This window comes from Syngnathoides biaculeatus, chromosome 9 (genome assembly GCF_019802595.1).
Source record: "Syngnathoides biaculeatus isolate LvHL_M chromosome 9, ASM1980259v1, whole genome shotgun sequence".
Classification (NCBI taxonomy): Eukaryota; Metazoa; Chordata; class Actinopteri; order Syngnathiformes; family Syngnathidae; genus Syngnathoides; species Syngnathoides biaculeatus.
The window spans coordinates 12994316-13010028 of record NC_084648.1 but is presented as its reverse complement, the minus strand read 5'-3'; the positions used below and the strand labels follow the sequence as shown (position 1 = coordinate 13010028).

The 15713-nt window shown below is 43.4% G+C and overlaps 2 protein-coding genes across 4 annotated transcripts; one reads left to right on the top strand and one right to left on the bottom strand.

Moving 5' to 3' along the window:
• Positions 1 to 233: 233 nt before the first annotated feature.
• Positions 234 to 1069, bottom strand: dctpp1 (dCTP pyrophosphatase 1). Its single transcript, XM_061829477.1, has one exon. The coding sequence runs from the start codon at positions 973 to 975 to the stop codon at positions 514 to 516; it is 462 nt and encodes a 153-aa protein (XP_061685461.1). The 5' UTR covers positions 976 to 1069; the 3' UTR covers positions 234 to 513.
• On the top strand, positions 1066 to 15679 carry gatb (glutamyl-tRNA(Gln) amidotransferase, subunit B). Of its 3 annotated transcripts, XR_009796360.1 has the most exons (15): positions 1066 to 1302; positions 2805 to 2958; positions 3040 to 3153; positions 7177 to 7375; positions 7464 to 7586; positions 7827 to 7910; positions 8586 to 8699; positions 9687 to 9771; positions 10007 to 10051; positions 10320 to 10512; positions 11934 to 12067; positions 13436 to 13514; positions 13587 to 13724; positions 13891 to 14344; positions 14424 to 15679. XR_009796360.1 is itself a non-coding variant. In XM_061829475.1 (14 exons), the coding sequence occupies exons 1-14, from the start codon at positions 1157 to 1159 to the stop codon at positions 14023 to 14025; spliced, it is 1743 nt and encodes a 580-aa protein (XP_061685459.1). In that variant the 5' UTR covers positions 1066 to 1156; the 3' UTR covers positions 14026 to 14474. The 3 variants fall into 3 exon arrangements, 2 of the variants coding, with proteins under 2 accessions (XP_061685459.1, XP_061685460.1); XM_061829475.1 differs by having other exon boundaries at positions 13891 to 14474; XM_061829476.1 differs by lacking the exon at positions 7827 to 7910 and having other exon boundaries at positions 1086 to 1302; positions 13891 to 14474.
• The last annotated feature ends 34 nt before the right edge of the window (positions 15680 to 15713 follow it).

The window sequence follows — 15713 nt, the reverse complement described above, 5'->3', positions numbered from 1 at the left end:
CAGCCCCCACCTGATTGTGAAATTATGGCAGTGCAGCTCTTGTGTTTTATGTGGATGGCACTTTAACAGTGTTGACCCAATCACGCATACAATAATTACCAACATACGCAGTTTAAAGATGGAAGTCCATCCCTCATAAATAATAAATTGCCTTTTACTAGTGGAGAAAAAAATTGTCATAGTGGCAGTGAATCAACACTAAAGATGTGATAAGAGAAATCCCGAGACACGAGTGACTTCAAAAACTTTACTTTGGTTGAGTTACAACAAAGTTGCCTTTTACATACATGCCATGACAAGAAGTGACGCTGTAAAGTTAGTGTGCGATTTTTTTTTCAAGGGTTTCCTTGAGCTAAGTAAATAAAAAAAGATACTTTTCAAAGTATTAACACATTTCTGAACGTGACTTTGAACATGTAGATCCTTCCGAGCATTCAAGATGTGATTGCCGCCGCCGCCACCACCACCACCGATTCCAGATTGTACAAATAAAACGAATATAGGAATTAAAAATCAGTCTTTATATTCGGTGTACTTCTTAGCCGAGCCGTGCACTTTGCTGGCGGGGTACTTGAGTCTGTTCAGAGCCATTTTGCGGAGCACGGCTTGGGGTAAGTCCACGCGGCACTTCTCGGCCAGCTCCACCAGGTAGATGAAGACGTCGCTCAGCTCGTGAGCGAGCTGCTCCCGCTCGGAGTCGCTCCAGTCGGGCAGGCCGTCGGCCACTTCGCCCTTCCACTGGAAGAGCTCCGAGACTTCGCCCACCTCGCCCACCATGGCCAGGAGCAGGTTGCGGGGCTGGTGGAACTTGTTCCAGTCGCGCTCGTCGGTGAACGCGGCCTGCATGCGACGGATGTCCTCCACGCTCGGCTCCGGGCTGAAGGTGAAGCGGCCCCCCGTGGAGTTTGCTGCGTGTGGCGGCGCGGTTCCGTTCACCGGACCGTCTTTGTACGCTTTCCCGTTTGTGGCCATCATGTTGAAGCTGCTTTGGCTCACCTCAGGAGTCTTGTTGATAAAGTTCGTCCCGCCAAACGCCGACCCGGAAATACGTCATTTTCACTACCGTGGGATCTGTAGTTTAAACACGAGCTTCTCGCGTGAGTTACGTCCATAATAAAACTACAATTCCCATACGTATCTGCCCTTCACAAACAACATGGCAGCCTCCTGTGTTACAAAAAGACTCCGCTACAAAATGCTAAAAAGAACATTTTTATTGTGTCCCAATACGTCGTGTACGGTCCGTGGATTTAACGTAGAATCTTCGCGATATCACGACCAGTTGCAAAGCACAAATAAAAGGTTAGTGAAGTCGATAAAGTGGAATAAATGTTCGCGGTGTGACTAACCTGCTAGCCCGTCTGTAATATGTTATGATCGTAGTTACGACGTTGTTCTACGTCTTCTTTCCCTCGTAAATTCACTTTTTCTTTTTATTATATCCTTCATAGTGAAAACATCAAAATGCGATTTCACCGGATCATTATTGCTACTCTTGACCAAAATGTCAAACCTTTTCTCGTAACATTTTTTCTGCATCTTTATCTTGGTAACATTGTAGTATTTTTGGTTAATAGCTCGTAACTTTACTATTTTATTCAATTTTAAAATAATTTCTCAACTATTTAACTATTTAGTTGTAACGACAATTTTTTTCCTTCAATTCTTTATTCTCAAAATTTTACAGCTATTTTCTCTTTCCATAGCAACGTTATTGAACTGTTTTTTTTTTTACACTCATAACTTTCCCGATTTATGGGTTGTTGTTTGCTGAAAATATGGCAACTTTCTCAATATAATATACACTGTGCAGTGACAGATTCTAGACTCTTCTTCTCCCATTATCCTTGTAACAACGCGTTATTTTTTTCTGTTGTCACGATTATATGTTAATAACTATTTACCAATTTTCTGGTCATAAATTGACACTTCATAATCATAGTAGTTTTGTGCCTTTTTCGGGAGGGTAGAGTGTCTCCTTTTTTCCTCATATTACGTTTTTTGTTGTTGAAATATAAGATCATTTTTGTTGTATTGAGTACTTTTTTTTAAGTTTATTGTCATGACATTACATATTTTTTGTCATGCCTTTACCACCGTATACTTAAAAAAAAAATCAAACTTTATTTTAATGAAGTTAAACTTTTTCCTCCTACTTTTGCAACTTTATTTTTGGACTTGATTTTATTCTCATAGCATTGAAACATTACCGTAATATTCTGACTAACTTTAATTTTTTTCTCAAAAATGTTTGTAATTTTATGGTTATTATTGTTACGGTACTTTGGTATTTTTCTTATAACATTGCAGATTTATTCCACTAACTCAAGTATATTCTCAAACTTTTTTCTCACAACATCCCAACTCTGTCATCTTAGTACAACATTTTTGCTCTACCATTATGACTTTATTTGCTTAACATTACACCTTGATTCTTGTAATATTATGACTTTATCATTCTAACCTTACTATTTTTTTCCTCTTAACGCTTCAACTTTTTTTTTTTTTAATCTTAGCAGTGCTTTTTGACTCTTCAGTCTTGTAAGCATTTGGTTTAATATTCCGATTTAATTTTTAAAAATTGTGTAACCTATCCAAAATTACCCTTGTGATATGACTTTTTTCCTAATAATATATTCAGACTTTATGATTGTTCTGTTACAATTTGTTTCTCACAACAGTGCAACTTTTTCTTGCAAGATGTTAATTGTGTGAACTGAATGTTCTGGCTTTTTGTTGTGTATACATTGCAACGTTGTTATCATATTGTGACTTTTATTTATTTATTTATTTTTACTGTGCAGCGTTTCCACGCAGCTGGAGGGCGTGGTCGGCCTGGAGATCCACGCCCAGATTCAAGCCTGCACTAAAATGTTCTCCGGCTCGGCCGTCCACTTCCTATCGCCTCCAAACTCCCTCGTGTCTTTCTTCGACGCCTCTTTGCCCGGTACATTACCTGTAAGGACTTGAGTCACAAGCCTCCTCGTACGATCGTCTTTCGGTCGGTCCGAATAATCAGCACAATTTGTGATTCGCCAGGTCCTGAACAGACGATGCGTTGAGGCAGCTGTAATGACGGGATTGGCCCTCAACTGCCGAATCAACGAGAAGTCGTTTTTTGACAGGAAGCACTACTTCTACGCTGATCTCCCTGTAAGTTTTCAGTTCTATCGTCTTATGTCAGGTCATTTGCTCGTATCATATTTGGGGGTCATTTCTTTTCTGTGACAGACTCATTAAATGCTCCGCCGACCAAATGTGGTTGACTGTGATTAGCCCGTGTCGTTACCGATTTCAGGGTTTGGAAAAGTTTCCGAGCCACTCAAATTTGCCATCAGTGGTATGAACTGTTTTGAATGGAAAAATACAAATGTAACTAAGAGTGTAAAATTTAAAGAAAATGATCAAATTTGCAGATACAGTGGATCAGGTGGAAAGCGTTGCCCTCACAGTTCTGACATCCCGGGTTCATTCCCAGACCCGCCTGTTCTCCCCGTGCCTCTGTGGGTTTCTTCCGGGCACTCCGGTTTCCTCCCACATCCTAAAAACATGCAACATGAACTGGACACTCCAAATTGCCCCAAGGTGTGATTACGAATGCGGGTGTCTGTCTCAATGTGCCCTGTGATTGGCTGGCGACCACTTCAGGGTGTACCCCGCCTCCTGCCCTTTGACAGCTGGGATAGGCTCCAGCACTAACCATGACTAGTGAGGATAAGCGGCTAAGAAAATGGATGGATAGATGGATGGATGGATTATAAAATGTATTTTAAAAATATCCAAATAAAATTGAATAAGAATATTTGAAATTGGACACAGTGGCTCAGCTGGTAAAGCGTTGGCCTCAGAGTTCTGAGGACCTGGGTTCGATCCCGGCCCCGCCTATGTGGAGTTTGCATGTTCTCCCCATGCCAGCGTGGGTTTCCTCCGGGCACTCCGGTTTCCTCCCACATCCCAAAAACATGCAACATTAATTGGACACTCTAAATTGCCCCAAGGTGTGATTGTGAGTGCGACTGTTGTCTGTCTCCATGTGCCCTGCAATTGGCTGGCAACCAGTGCAGGGTGTACCCCGCCTCCTGCCCAGGGACAGCTGGGATAGGCTCTGGCACTCCTGCAACCCTTGTGAGGATAAGCGGCTAAGAAAATGGATGGATGGTTGGATAGCCTGCGTCGTTGCCGATTTCAGGGTATGCGGCAGTTTGAAAAAGTTTCAGAACCACTCAAATTTACCATCAGTTTTGAATGAAACATACCCAAATTTAACGAGGAGTATAACATTTAAAGAATGTTATAAAATGTATTTAAAAAATGCAAGCGTCCAAATAAAATTGAGTAAGAGTTTATGAAATTTTATACACACACACTAGCACAGTGTGTGTATCCTAAAACTAATATTTGTTTCTCATTTAAAAGATTTTTTTGTCTAAAATATTCAGCTAAAATCCATTGAGGGTAGTTCAATTGACTTGATTAATTTCATATTTTGCTGGAATGAAATCATTGAAGTCTTTTTGTGTCAAAATCTTATCAGCCTGGCACCTATTTGACGAACTCCTCCTTGCAGAGGTTCTCCATATGTGTCATATCGCAAAGGCATCTGCCGTTGGATTTGGGTCCAGGTTCTGACAGAACCGTAAAAAAAAAAAAAAAACATTTTTTTCCCCCATTTTTATTAGTAGCCAGGCCATTCTGCTCGTGAAAGCCCACCGCTTCGCTTCAGTCCCGCCTTGCTCATGGAGCGTGAGTCATCTTATACGATCGGGTTGCCACGGCAACGCGGGGCAGTTGTACGCACCGAGGGGCCGGCGCGAGGAATACGGCGAGCGGATGAAATATTTATTACTCTCCCGATTTTCAGGCTGAAAAATGAAAACCTCGAGAAGGGGAAAATACGCAACACTTGCCTGGTGCATTTTAATGAATGGATGGAGCCGGGCTATGATTTGCATAATTTATTTCCTTTTCATTCTTACTATATTATTAACGTTATTATTTTTTTTAAGCTTGGAAGTTAAACTGGTGCTCATTATTTAATGAATTGACATATATTTGCCAACTTGTGACGGAGGCTAAAAGGAGAGCAGTAATGAGAGTGGGTATGCAATTTATACAAGGGAGGGGGGCAAAAGAGGACATTTTTGTTTGCTTCTGCTGTTTGTGAATTGAGTTCAGCAACAGTCAAGTTTGTCACTTTGGAGTGTTTCCACTTTGGTTTGACTGCCCCCTGTTGGCACAAAGTGGATAATTGGAGTCTATTTTAAGAGAAAAACCTCAACATTTGGTCCTTGCGTCATCTCCTCAAATCTTTTAATCCGAGGGGTGACTGTGGCTCTTTTTTTGTTAATTTGCAAGTATACGTTTGACTTTCTTACTATTGATTTTACACCTTGAGGTTAACCCATTTATGGGCAAAGTGGCAATTTTTTGCCTTATGGAGGTAAAAGTCTCCGAGCAGGCCACAATGAAGGAAATAACACTTCTTTTTCGTTTAACGCATAAAACAAAGGGCCAAAAAAGATGTACCCTCTCACGGGCAGCGTCCCAAAACTGGGACGGGTATGTTGTCAGTTCTGTGAAGTGGTACATACTAGAGATATGTTTATTAATTAATTCTTATTCTAGAATGACAATTACGCATTAATAATACTGTTGGATTAATGTTTTGAAGACAAACTTTGTTGCATACTGACCTTTCTGCCTTTCTTCTTTCGGAAAACGCTCCGCGTGTACTTGAGGCGGCCATGTTGGGTCAGGAAGGAAAGGGAAATAACGCCGCGCTAACTTTGACCGATGAGTTATCCTCTCCTGACACCAAATTATGGCTTCTGATTAAAACACTTCAATATTTTGATATACTGAAGGTTATAATGCGTGAAAATCATGATGTCCCAAAAATGGGACGCTGTCCACGAATGGGTTTTTTAAAGTCTTGACACCAAAAGCATGACGTGTGTGGTTTAAAAGTTGGTGACATTTGATTATTTCGATCCAAAAACATTTTTTTTTTTTTTTGTATGCACCATTGTCATCTCACAAGGATGTATTGACAAAATATTTGTCGATCCAGAAAGCCTTCGTTGAGGCCTTGAAATCAAAGTGTAACTACAAGTTTTTTTTCCAAGTTGAATTTGAACCTTGAAATTTGTCTTTTGGCTCATTCACATCAAAGATAGTTGCTGCAAAAATAGCATGATTAGCATATGTGGTACTATACAGATACATCTTAATAAATGAAATAATAATAATTCAAAAAAGTGAAACTTTTAGTGACGCACTGCACACGGTCAGAGTGAAATGTATTTTTGGACCAGAAGGCCTCGCCGTCAGTCGGAATTCATCCAAAATCTGTTGAGGTCATGAGTGTGCAGCCCAGTCAAGGTCATCTGCACCAAACTTAGTCATTAGGTCACGGTTTTTAGTCTTTGGATGATCTTATGAGGCCATGTGAACTGAATTCTCAAATGGGGGTTATGGAAGGGAATTACCGTAATTTCCGGCCTACAAGCCGCGACTTTCTTCCCACGCTTTCAACCCTGCGGTTTGCGCAATTTGTGCATTTTTTTTTCTTCTACTGGCCTCAAGGGGGCGCTCGAGCGGAAAAGGTAAGGGCGAGACCGGTGGAATATATGTGCAGAGGAAGTGACTTTTACCGGTCTGGCGCTGTTAGCGCTGTGCTAGCGTGTTACTGCCGTGTTTCAGTGATTTTTACCGCTATGTTTTTTTGTTTTTTTTTTTTTTTTTTTAACCGGCCCTATTAGCGCGCTAGGGTTAGTGTGGCGGCGCTAGCATTAGCGCGGCAGCGCTAGCGTTAAACTTTCTTAAGAAATGTATTTTGTTTTACTTTGTGAAAAATTGCACGATTTAAAAAAAAAAAAAAAAAAAACATCCTGAAATGGAACTATGAATTTTCACATCTCGTGTGACTTTTTGCAGGTGATATTCCACGCCAAAAAATTTTGGGGTTGTCATCATATGAGGGCATTTTGGCACTTAAATTAGCCATCCAGAACTTTATTTAAAGGTGTGACTCGATGAGGTTTCTTAAGAAATGTATTTTGTTTTACTTTGTGAACAATTGCACAATTAAAAAAAAAAAAAAACCATCCTGAAATGCAACTATGGATTTTCACATCTCGTGTGACTTTTGAAGCTATTTTGTACATTTGGCGCCAGGCAGGCTACCAGATCACGCAGCACCGGCGGCCCGTGGCGGTGGGCGGGGTGCTGAGCTACAGCCTCCTGGCCGGCGAGAAAAGGAACCAGGTGCTCCGCAAAAAGGTCCGCATTAAGCAGATCCAGCTGGAGCAGGACAGCGGCAAGAGCCTGCACGACGACGCCCGCGGCCAGACGCTCGTCGACCTCAACAGAGCGGGTGAGAGGCCCCCCCCCCCCCGTTTGGGGTCGGGCCCCCTTTGCCCCGAGCGAAGGGGCGTTGAAGCCTGGTGATGTCACACAATCAGGTGTGGGCCTGATGGAGCTGGTGATGGAGCCCGACATGACGTGCGGCGAGGAGGCGGCGGCGGCCATCAGGGAACTTCAGCTCATCTTGCAGGCTCTCCGTACCTGCAAAGGAAACATGGCGGGTATGACGCTCACTTTGCTTTCTCGATCCGGTATCAGTCTTGAAAAAAAAATGACAAGTCACTACAAATCATTGAGAGTAGAACCAGCCCATTGGGACACATGCCGTTATCTATATTGGGGTTGAAAAAAAGATATTATATATATATATATATATATCAGCCAATAACTGATGTGTCAGCCAATATATGAAATAAGAACACTTTATGTATGTATCTATTTATTTCGGCTTGTCCCGTTAGGGGTCGCCACCGTATGCAGTAAATGCAGAATGCCCCGCCCCTCCATTGCGGGGGTTACATACCCTAATCCTAGACATGGATACGGTGAGTAAGTCGTCGAGATTTACACGGAAGAGTTTGAAAGCCTAGAAAAGTCTGGACGCATACAAATACTTTGTTGCCGGATCTGTTGTCAACGGGGACACTGCTCGTGAACGCGGAAGTGTGTTCGGCTACATGTTAACCTTTGCCGCAATTCATTGATCTTTTCAGCTAGTATTCAATACAAATACCAATATTTAAGTAATTGACCCCTGGTTTTACACAAACACGCATTCATTAACTTATGATTGGAAAAACAAAAAAGGACAAGCGAGTCGGCTCCTCCGTAGCGTTTCCCAAGAAGTACTTACGATGCCAAGTTGGTTCAGTTGAGAATAATGCATAAAAAAAAAAAATAGGATGGTCTGCTCCTCCGTACACGAAGCGTGTTGCAGCCACACGTTAACCTACGTAAACCTCTGTGTGACCGATGGTTTATTTTCTTTTTTTAAATACGTTGGGTGTGTGCATTTTGAATATTCTGCTCCGGTTCAACATCCCCCACAATGTCGAGCAGCTTTTTTTGACCGGCAATATGGCGCCGTGAAAACGCTGACGTCACGTGCACGAGCTCTATATTAGAAAATGATGGGCATGAATTATCAGTTGCATGTTTGTATGCTTGAGTTCATGTATGCTGCCCCCTCCCGAAAATGGATCAAAGTGACTCGTCCGCAGAGGGCCAGCTGAGGGTGGACGCCAACGTGTCGGTGCACAGACCGGGCGAGCCGCTGGGCGTCAGGACGGAGGTGAAGAACATCAACAGCGTTCGATACCTGGCCAGGGCCATCGGTAAGTGATGCCTTGCACGGAGGTCCTCGGTTAGCGTACACGGTTTTGCGGTTACCAATGTGACGTGATCAACTAGTAAGAGGAGCGCTGGAAGTCAGGACCTTACTTACTGCTTTTCATTTTATTGTTTTATATTCATGGTTCAAAGGTGTTTTTCATGCAAATATTTCTTGTAATTATGACAACCCCGTTAGCATATAGGTTGCTGATATTTTTTACAGATTGCCTCTGAATTCAAGTATCGATTTGAGTAGTGGTGGCATTGTGGGGCGAATATAAAGTCTACACACCCCTGTACTACTGTCCAATTTTTGTGATATAAGCAAAATGACCCCCCAAAAATGCCATCATTAATCTGCCCAATAATCTGTACAATTTAATAATCATTTTAATGAATGGGATTGTGATTGGGCGTCATGGTGGGCGCAGATGGTAAAGCGTTGGCCTCACAGTTCTGAGGTCCCGGGTTCAATCCCGACCCGCCTGTGTGGAGTTTGCATGTTCTCCCCGTGCCTGAGTGGGTTTTCTTCCAGGCACTCCGGTTTCCTCCCACATCCCAAAAACGTGCAGCATTAATTGGACACTCTAAATTGCCCATAGGTGTGATTGGAAGTGCGGCTGTGTCTGTATGTGCCCTGCGATTGGCTGGCAATCAGTTCAGGGTGTACCCCGCCTCCTGCCCGTTGACACCTGGCATGGGCGCCAGTGCTCCCCGCGACCCTCGTGAGGATAAGCGGCGAAGAAAATGGATGGATGGAAGGGATTGTGATTGTTTTTTATGGCAGCTCACCCACAATCCTTCCACCCATCCATTTTCTTAGCCACTTATCCTCACAAGGGTCGCGGGGAGCACTGGCGCCCATGCCAGGTGTCCACCCGCAATCCTATTGAGCACAATTGATATATCAAATTGGAAAGTTCCTGTCCATTCTCCAGCATGAGTTCTTAAAACCTACATGAATAATGCGCTTCACGTTTCACGACCAGACTACGAGATCCAGCGACAGAGAGATGTCCTGCGCCGAGGAGGCGGCGTGCACAACGAGACCCGCGCCTACGACTCCAAATCCGGGTAAGAGCAGGATCAGCGGCAGGTTCCTTACTGTCAGACTCACGATGACGAATGGGAGTTTCTTCGCTTTCCCGTCTCCGTCTTGACCCAGGAGTCCTTCCAATTTGGAAACTTGAATGAATGGCGCACCCGAGCCCAGGAACGCACACTACGGGCTTCAAGCGAGGGGATGGAGACATTTTCACGATCAATGAGGTGCATTCTTTGTATTCATCTTGTTTTTGTTTTTTTTTAGGACGACCGTGCCCATGAGGGACAAAGAGGGTCTTCAGGACTACAGGTGAAAACTAGCTGCCTCTGCTGGATGCAGCATTAGGTACACCTCCGATCCAATATGAGAATCAGATCTAAAATTGTAACTTTTACAGGCAAAATAGTTCAGGAATTAATTGATCAGGCTGGTTCTGAAGTTAATGGGTCAGTCAGTTGCCGAGTTAGCAAGTGAGTTGTGTTTGTGTTTGTGTTCGGCCTTGGCTCGAGCAGGTGTACCTAATGTTCCGTCCACTCAATCGGAACCTTCATCGCGTGACGCGTTTGCGCTCCTTCAGGTTCATGCCCGAGCCCAACCTTCCCCCGCTGATAGTCTACGAAGACCCTTCCCGCGTTCCCTCAGGCGCCGACATCCGGCGGGCGGTGGTGGTGCAGAGTCTGCGGGCCGAGCTGCCCGAGCTGCCCGGCGTGAGGAGAGACCGGCTGGTGAAGACGTACGACATCCGGCCCGAGCACGGCTTCACCCTGCTGGTCAGTACCACTATCAGACCCCTGGAACTGTTGCTTGCCCCGTTCGGACAAGTACATTCAAATATTTTCTATATCTTAGTGGACACCACATGATCACATGGGTTGCGCATCCAATCGGCTGCGTTTAAACTCAAATGAGGAAGTGAAGCCCTCAGGCAGCCTGGATAGGCGACTTGGCTTTGTAGAGATGGCACAAATCTACATCCGTTTTCTTTTTGCCACTTATCCTCACGAGGGTCGCGGAGAGTACTGGAGCCTATCCCAGCTGTCAAGGGGCAGGAGGCGGGGTACACCCTGGACTGGTTGCCAGGCAATCGCAGGGCACATCGAGACAAACAGCCGCACTCACAATCGCACCTGGGGGCAATTTAGAGTGTGCAATTAATTTTGCACGTTTTTGGGATGCGGGAGGAACCCGGAGTGACAGAGAAAACCCACACTGGCACGGGGAGAACATGCAGACTGCACACAGGCGAGGGCGAGATCGAACCCGGGTCCTCAGAACTGTGAGGCCAACGCTATGCCAGCTGAACTACCGTGCCACACAAATCTACATTTCAAGCACAATTTCACATTTCATTCTGAGACAAGGCCATGACCATATCGAGGCACTTTTCAATTCTGCAATATCGTGAAGATTGTGAGGTCCTTACATACAATATTTTTTTTTTTCACACCCTCACCCGATTTGGAATGTTACGTTGAGCGAGCTTGCCCGTGAATATTTTAGAATTGCCTCAGGCATTCGGGAAATCGGTAAAGTTCAAATCCTAACTTAAAAAAAAAAATTCTCTCAGTCTGATGTTGGGCCCAGCTAGAACTGGCTTCAACCTTTAAACAGGTCCCGGCTGCTCGAGCCACAGCAACAGGAAGAGAGGGCAATAATTTTCCTCGCTATGTTTACAGTCAGTGTAATTTCCATTTCCCGTCATTCCCCGGACACTCACGCTCTTCACCGCTTCAGAAGAAGGCCACAAGGGGGCGCAAATACCCCGTACAACCCTCCAACGATTGACATGTTGCAGAAGAGAAAAACATTTCATGTAGGAGTTTTTTCATTTTTAGCTCAGATGATAATTTTTTAATAAATTTTGGGGCATGTTACCAATCTCCCAGCAATGGCATCAACATAAAAGACATGACAGAAAGTATATTAAAAAAAAATTTAATCAAATTTCAATAATAATAAAAAAAAAAAAAAAGCATGCAGCTCATAGAAATATCAAGATTACTGTCATTATTCAAAACAGGTTTATCATGAAACCGGCTACTTTTGTGAAGTTTCTCCTCTCTGTTTGCACCCATGTTGTTAGTGCAAGCAGTGAAGGGACAGAAGCCTCACAAAAATAACTAAATACTCAAATAAATAAAATTGGTCCGACGGTTAAATAATGAATGTCTGTTGTTGTTATGTGGCGCAGAACGAGGAAGGCCTGGTGGAATACTTTGAGAGTGTGCTGAAGGCCACCAGGCGGGAGCCCAGGAAGGTGATTGGCTGGGTGACCAACGAGCTGCTGGCCCTCCTCAAACAACAAGATTTGAACGTCAGCCAAAGGTGACGCGGGCGGACCAAACATCCTCGATGAGTGGCACCGATGTCGTGTAAAATACTAAATGCGTGCGCTCCCCGTTGGAAATACAGCGTTGTCTTAAGAGTTAAGAGTAAGTTGAATTCGGTCCGTGACCACGCTTATACTGCAAAACACCTCAAATCATCTTTCTCCATTGAAATAAATGGAAATTCCATTAATGTGTTCAGCATTTTTGGAGTGAAATAAAAAACAGCACTCCATAATATACCGTAATTTCCATCCTACAGAGGGCACCGGATTGCAAACCTCACCCAGTATATTTGTAAAGGAAATACCATTTGGTACATGCATAAGTGTAAAAGCCGCAGGTGCCCACATTGAAACCAACATTGAAACACGAGATATTTAAAAAGAAAGATTCAATGTTTTAACACCTTACCTTTGCTTAACATAGCAACAACACACTAGCATGAACAGAGCTGTTTAAAAAAGGTAAAAAACAAAACATACAGATTAAAAAAAAAAAAAACAGCCGTGGCAGCTCAACAGTAGCAACTGAGTAGCACAGCACTAACAGAGCCGGTAAAAAAAAAAAAAACATACCTAAATGTCTGAGATGCGGCAGTAACACAGCAGAAACATGCTAGCGCACTGTAGTAGAGCCGTTTAAAAAAAAAAAAAAAAAAAAAAACATACCAGTAAAAATCGCTGAGACGCAGCGATAACACAGCAGCAACATGCTAGCACAGCGCTAACAGGGCCGGTTAAAAAAGTCGCTTCCTCGGCACACTCCTTTGGTCTCACTCTTACTTTTTCCGCTCGAGAAAAAAAAGGCACAAATTAGCCGCATCACAGCATAAGCCACAGAAAGCGTGTGAAAAGTCGCGGCTTATAGACTGGAAATTATGGTACTAGAGTAATAATATGAATGTAAATAATGTAACAGGTTTTTGCATCATTAGTTCATGCCGCAATTCATTTTGTTGTGCTGTTCCTTCTGGTGTGCCCACCTTGGCCACCAGGAGGGAGTATAATACTGTATACTCATGCAGACGCTGACCAAAAAAGGAATTGTACTACTACGATTGTGACTTACTCAGGAAGATACTCTAATGTCATTTTTCAGAGAGAATAATGAATATTTGCTGGTCACTATTGTCACATTATCTGTATCGCATTTGCTGCTCCTATAAAGTGTGGCGATTGATGCTGTTAGCGCATCAATGGGATTTTTCATAATATGGTAGCATTAAGCTAAAAGGCCATTGAGAATGCAACGTAGCTCGATTTTTTTTTCATTTCAAATTGAGACTCAATAGCGCGGCTCTGCCAAGTCCAAATTTAGTTCCAAGAATGAAGAGTGAACGTGCCAATTTTTGCCGCAATTTCAGCCGCATCCCCCCCTCCTCCATGGCCCAGCTGCTGGAGATCCTGGAAGAAGGAAGAATCTCCTCTTCAGTGGCCAAGCAGGTCCGTACTCACGCCCCTCACACACACACTGAGGCGGTTCGCAATCTTCACGCGTGCGTGTCGACGTCTCAGGTGTTCCGGGAGATGTGGAGGTGTTCGGGTGCAAAGACGGCGGATCAGATCATCCACGAGCAGGACTTGGGCCTCGTCAGTGACACGGCGCAGCTGCACGCCATCTGCGCCAGGGTTCTGGACTCGCATCCGCGCGAGGTCAGGGGCCGCCATCTTGTCAACTTCGTGACGCTTTGACATTAAATTGACGTCGGGGAAAATTTTACTTTTTGTGATGCTTAATATGATTAAAAAAAACAACATTTACATCTCTTATTTAAAAAAGATTATCATTTGTTTTGATCATTTCTGTTGTTGCGTACAGGTGCAGGCCTTCCGGGCGGGCAACGAGAAAGTTCTGAACAAGCTGATGGGTTCGGTTCAGAGGGAGACCAAAGGGCGGGCCGACCCGGTTGCGGTGCGGAAGATTCTGCGGGACAAAATTTCTGAAACTGTATGAGTATTGGCTTTGTGTATATGATGTACATTTTTACATAATGTAACTTGCTTTCACTAAACATGTCACAAGAACCAATTGACAAACTCTCACTGTGTACATTTATTTATTTTCTTTATTTATATTTCTAACTCACACGACTTTCCACATTAACGTAAGTGAGATTCAAAATTTAAAGCACAAATAATGATAATAATTTGCGACCTGTGCTGTTTTTAGAATACGCCTATCCCGCCTCCTGCCCGAAGATAGCTGGGATAGGCTCCAGCACTCCCATGACCCTTGTGAGGATAAGCAGCTCAGATAATGGACAGATGCCGGGGTAACAATATGCAATATGATAAACTTACCTTTCTGACGGAAACGTAGCTAATTCCGCATCACTTTTTAAATCACCTCAGCTTGATACTCCGCCGAAGTTTCAACAAAGCTCCCGAAACCCGAGCTAACAGGTCAGCCAGAGCATGCCGAGGTGTACGTTGAAAAGCTACGATCGTGGACGCAACAATTATATTGATGATAATTGACGACACCTTGTCGAAATGACCTTTCCCAAATTTTATTGCACTGCCATTTTTTGTCCTCAACAACAAAACAAGAATAGCAACAAAACTTTATTGCAACATTCGTTCTCGCTACCAAACCAAAATGAATTGAACATTTAAGATATCATCTCAAAGACTGCATCAGACGCTATTGTCTTATTTTCTCGATTGAGTCGAGCCATGGCCTAAAAATGTTAAAATCTGAATTAAATTGTCACATTTCTGAATCGTTCCATTCGGATTCCTTTCAAACAGGCACTAAAATGTGAATGCGGGTAGCGGACGATGTTAAAGGGTATTTTTGACCCGCTTTTGTGGAAACTTAAAGGAGACAGATATAAAATTCACTTTTTAAAAGATCGTATAGAGCTCGTGCACCTACGTCGCCCAAATCACGTCACTGGCCGGAAGTGTCGGTCAAACAAACTATTCTTAAGGCTGAGTCGATTGGAGATGACGCAAAAATACATTTTATAGCACGACGCCCAGAGTTTTGTCCGATACCGTTAAACGTTTAGCGGGTGATAATAAACGAAGGTATGTGGGGAAAAATGAGGGACACTCGCCCTAGAGGAGCCATATTTAATGCCAAAGTCGATTTTTTTTTTTAAGATATTGGACTGTTAACCCGCTTCCGCTTGTCTAGGACAACTGGATCTACACGTGGATCTGCTGAGTAAGTCGTCCAGATTTACACGGAAGACTTTGAAAGCGTAGTAAAGTCTGGGTGCATACAAATACTTTGTCGCTGGATCTGTTCTCAATCAAGAAAAACCCACATAGCGATGGAGCCACTCAGATTTTTTTCAATACAAACACTAATATTTAAATAAAGGACCTCTGGTTTAACACAAATTCGCTTCATTAACTATGATTGGGGGAAAAAAAAAGACAACGGGTTGACGGCTCGTGGATGCGGAAGCGTATTGCTGCCACACATTAAATTTCGATAAACCTCTATGTGACAGCCTTTTTTTTTTTTTTAAATATGCACAGTTCTCAAATGAGTCTCTGTTTTCAGTCCAATGCGTATTTAAAAAAAAGAAAATAAACCGCTGGGATAGGCTTCAGCCCCTGTACACGGAAGCGTGTTGCGGCCACATGTTGAACTTCAGTAAACCTCTGTGTGACTGATGATTTATTTTC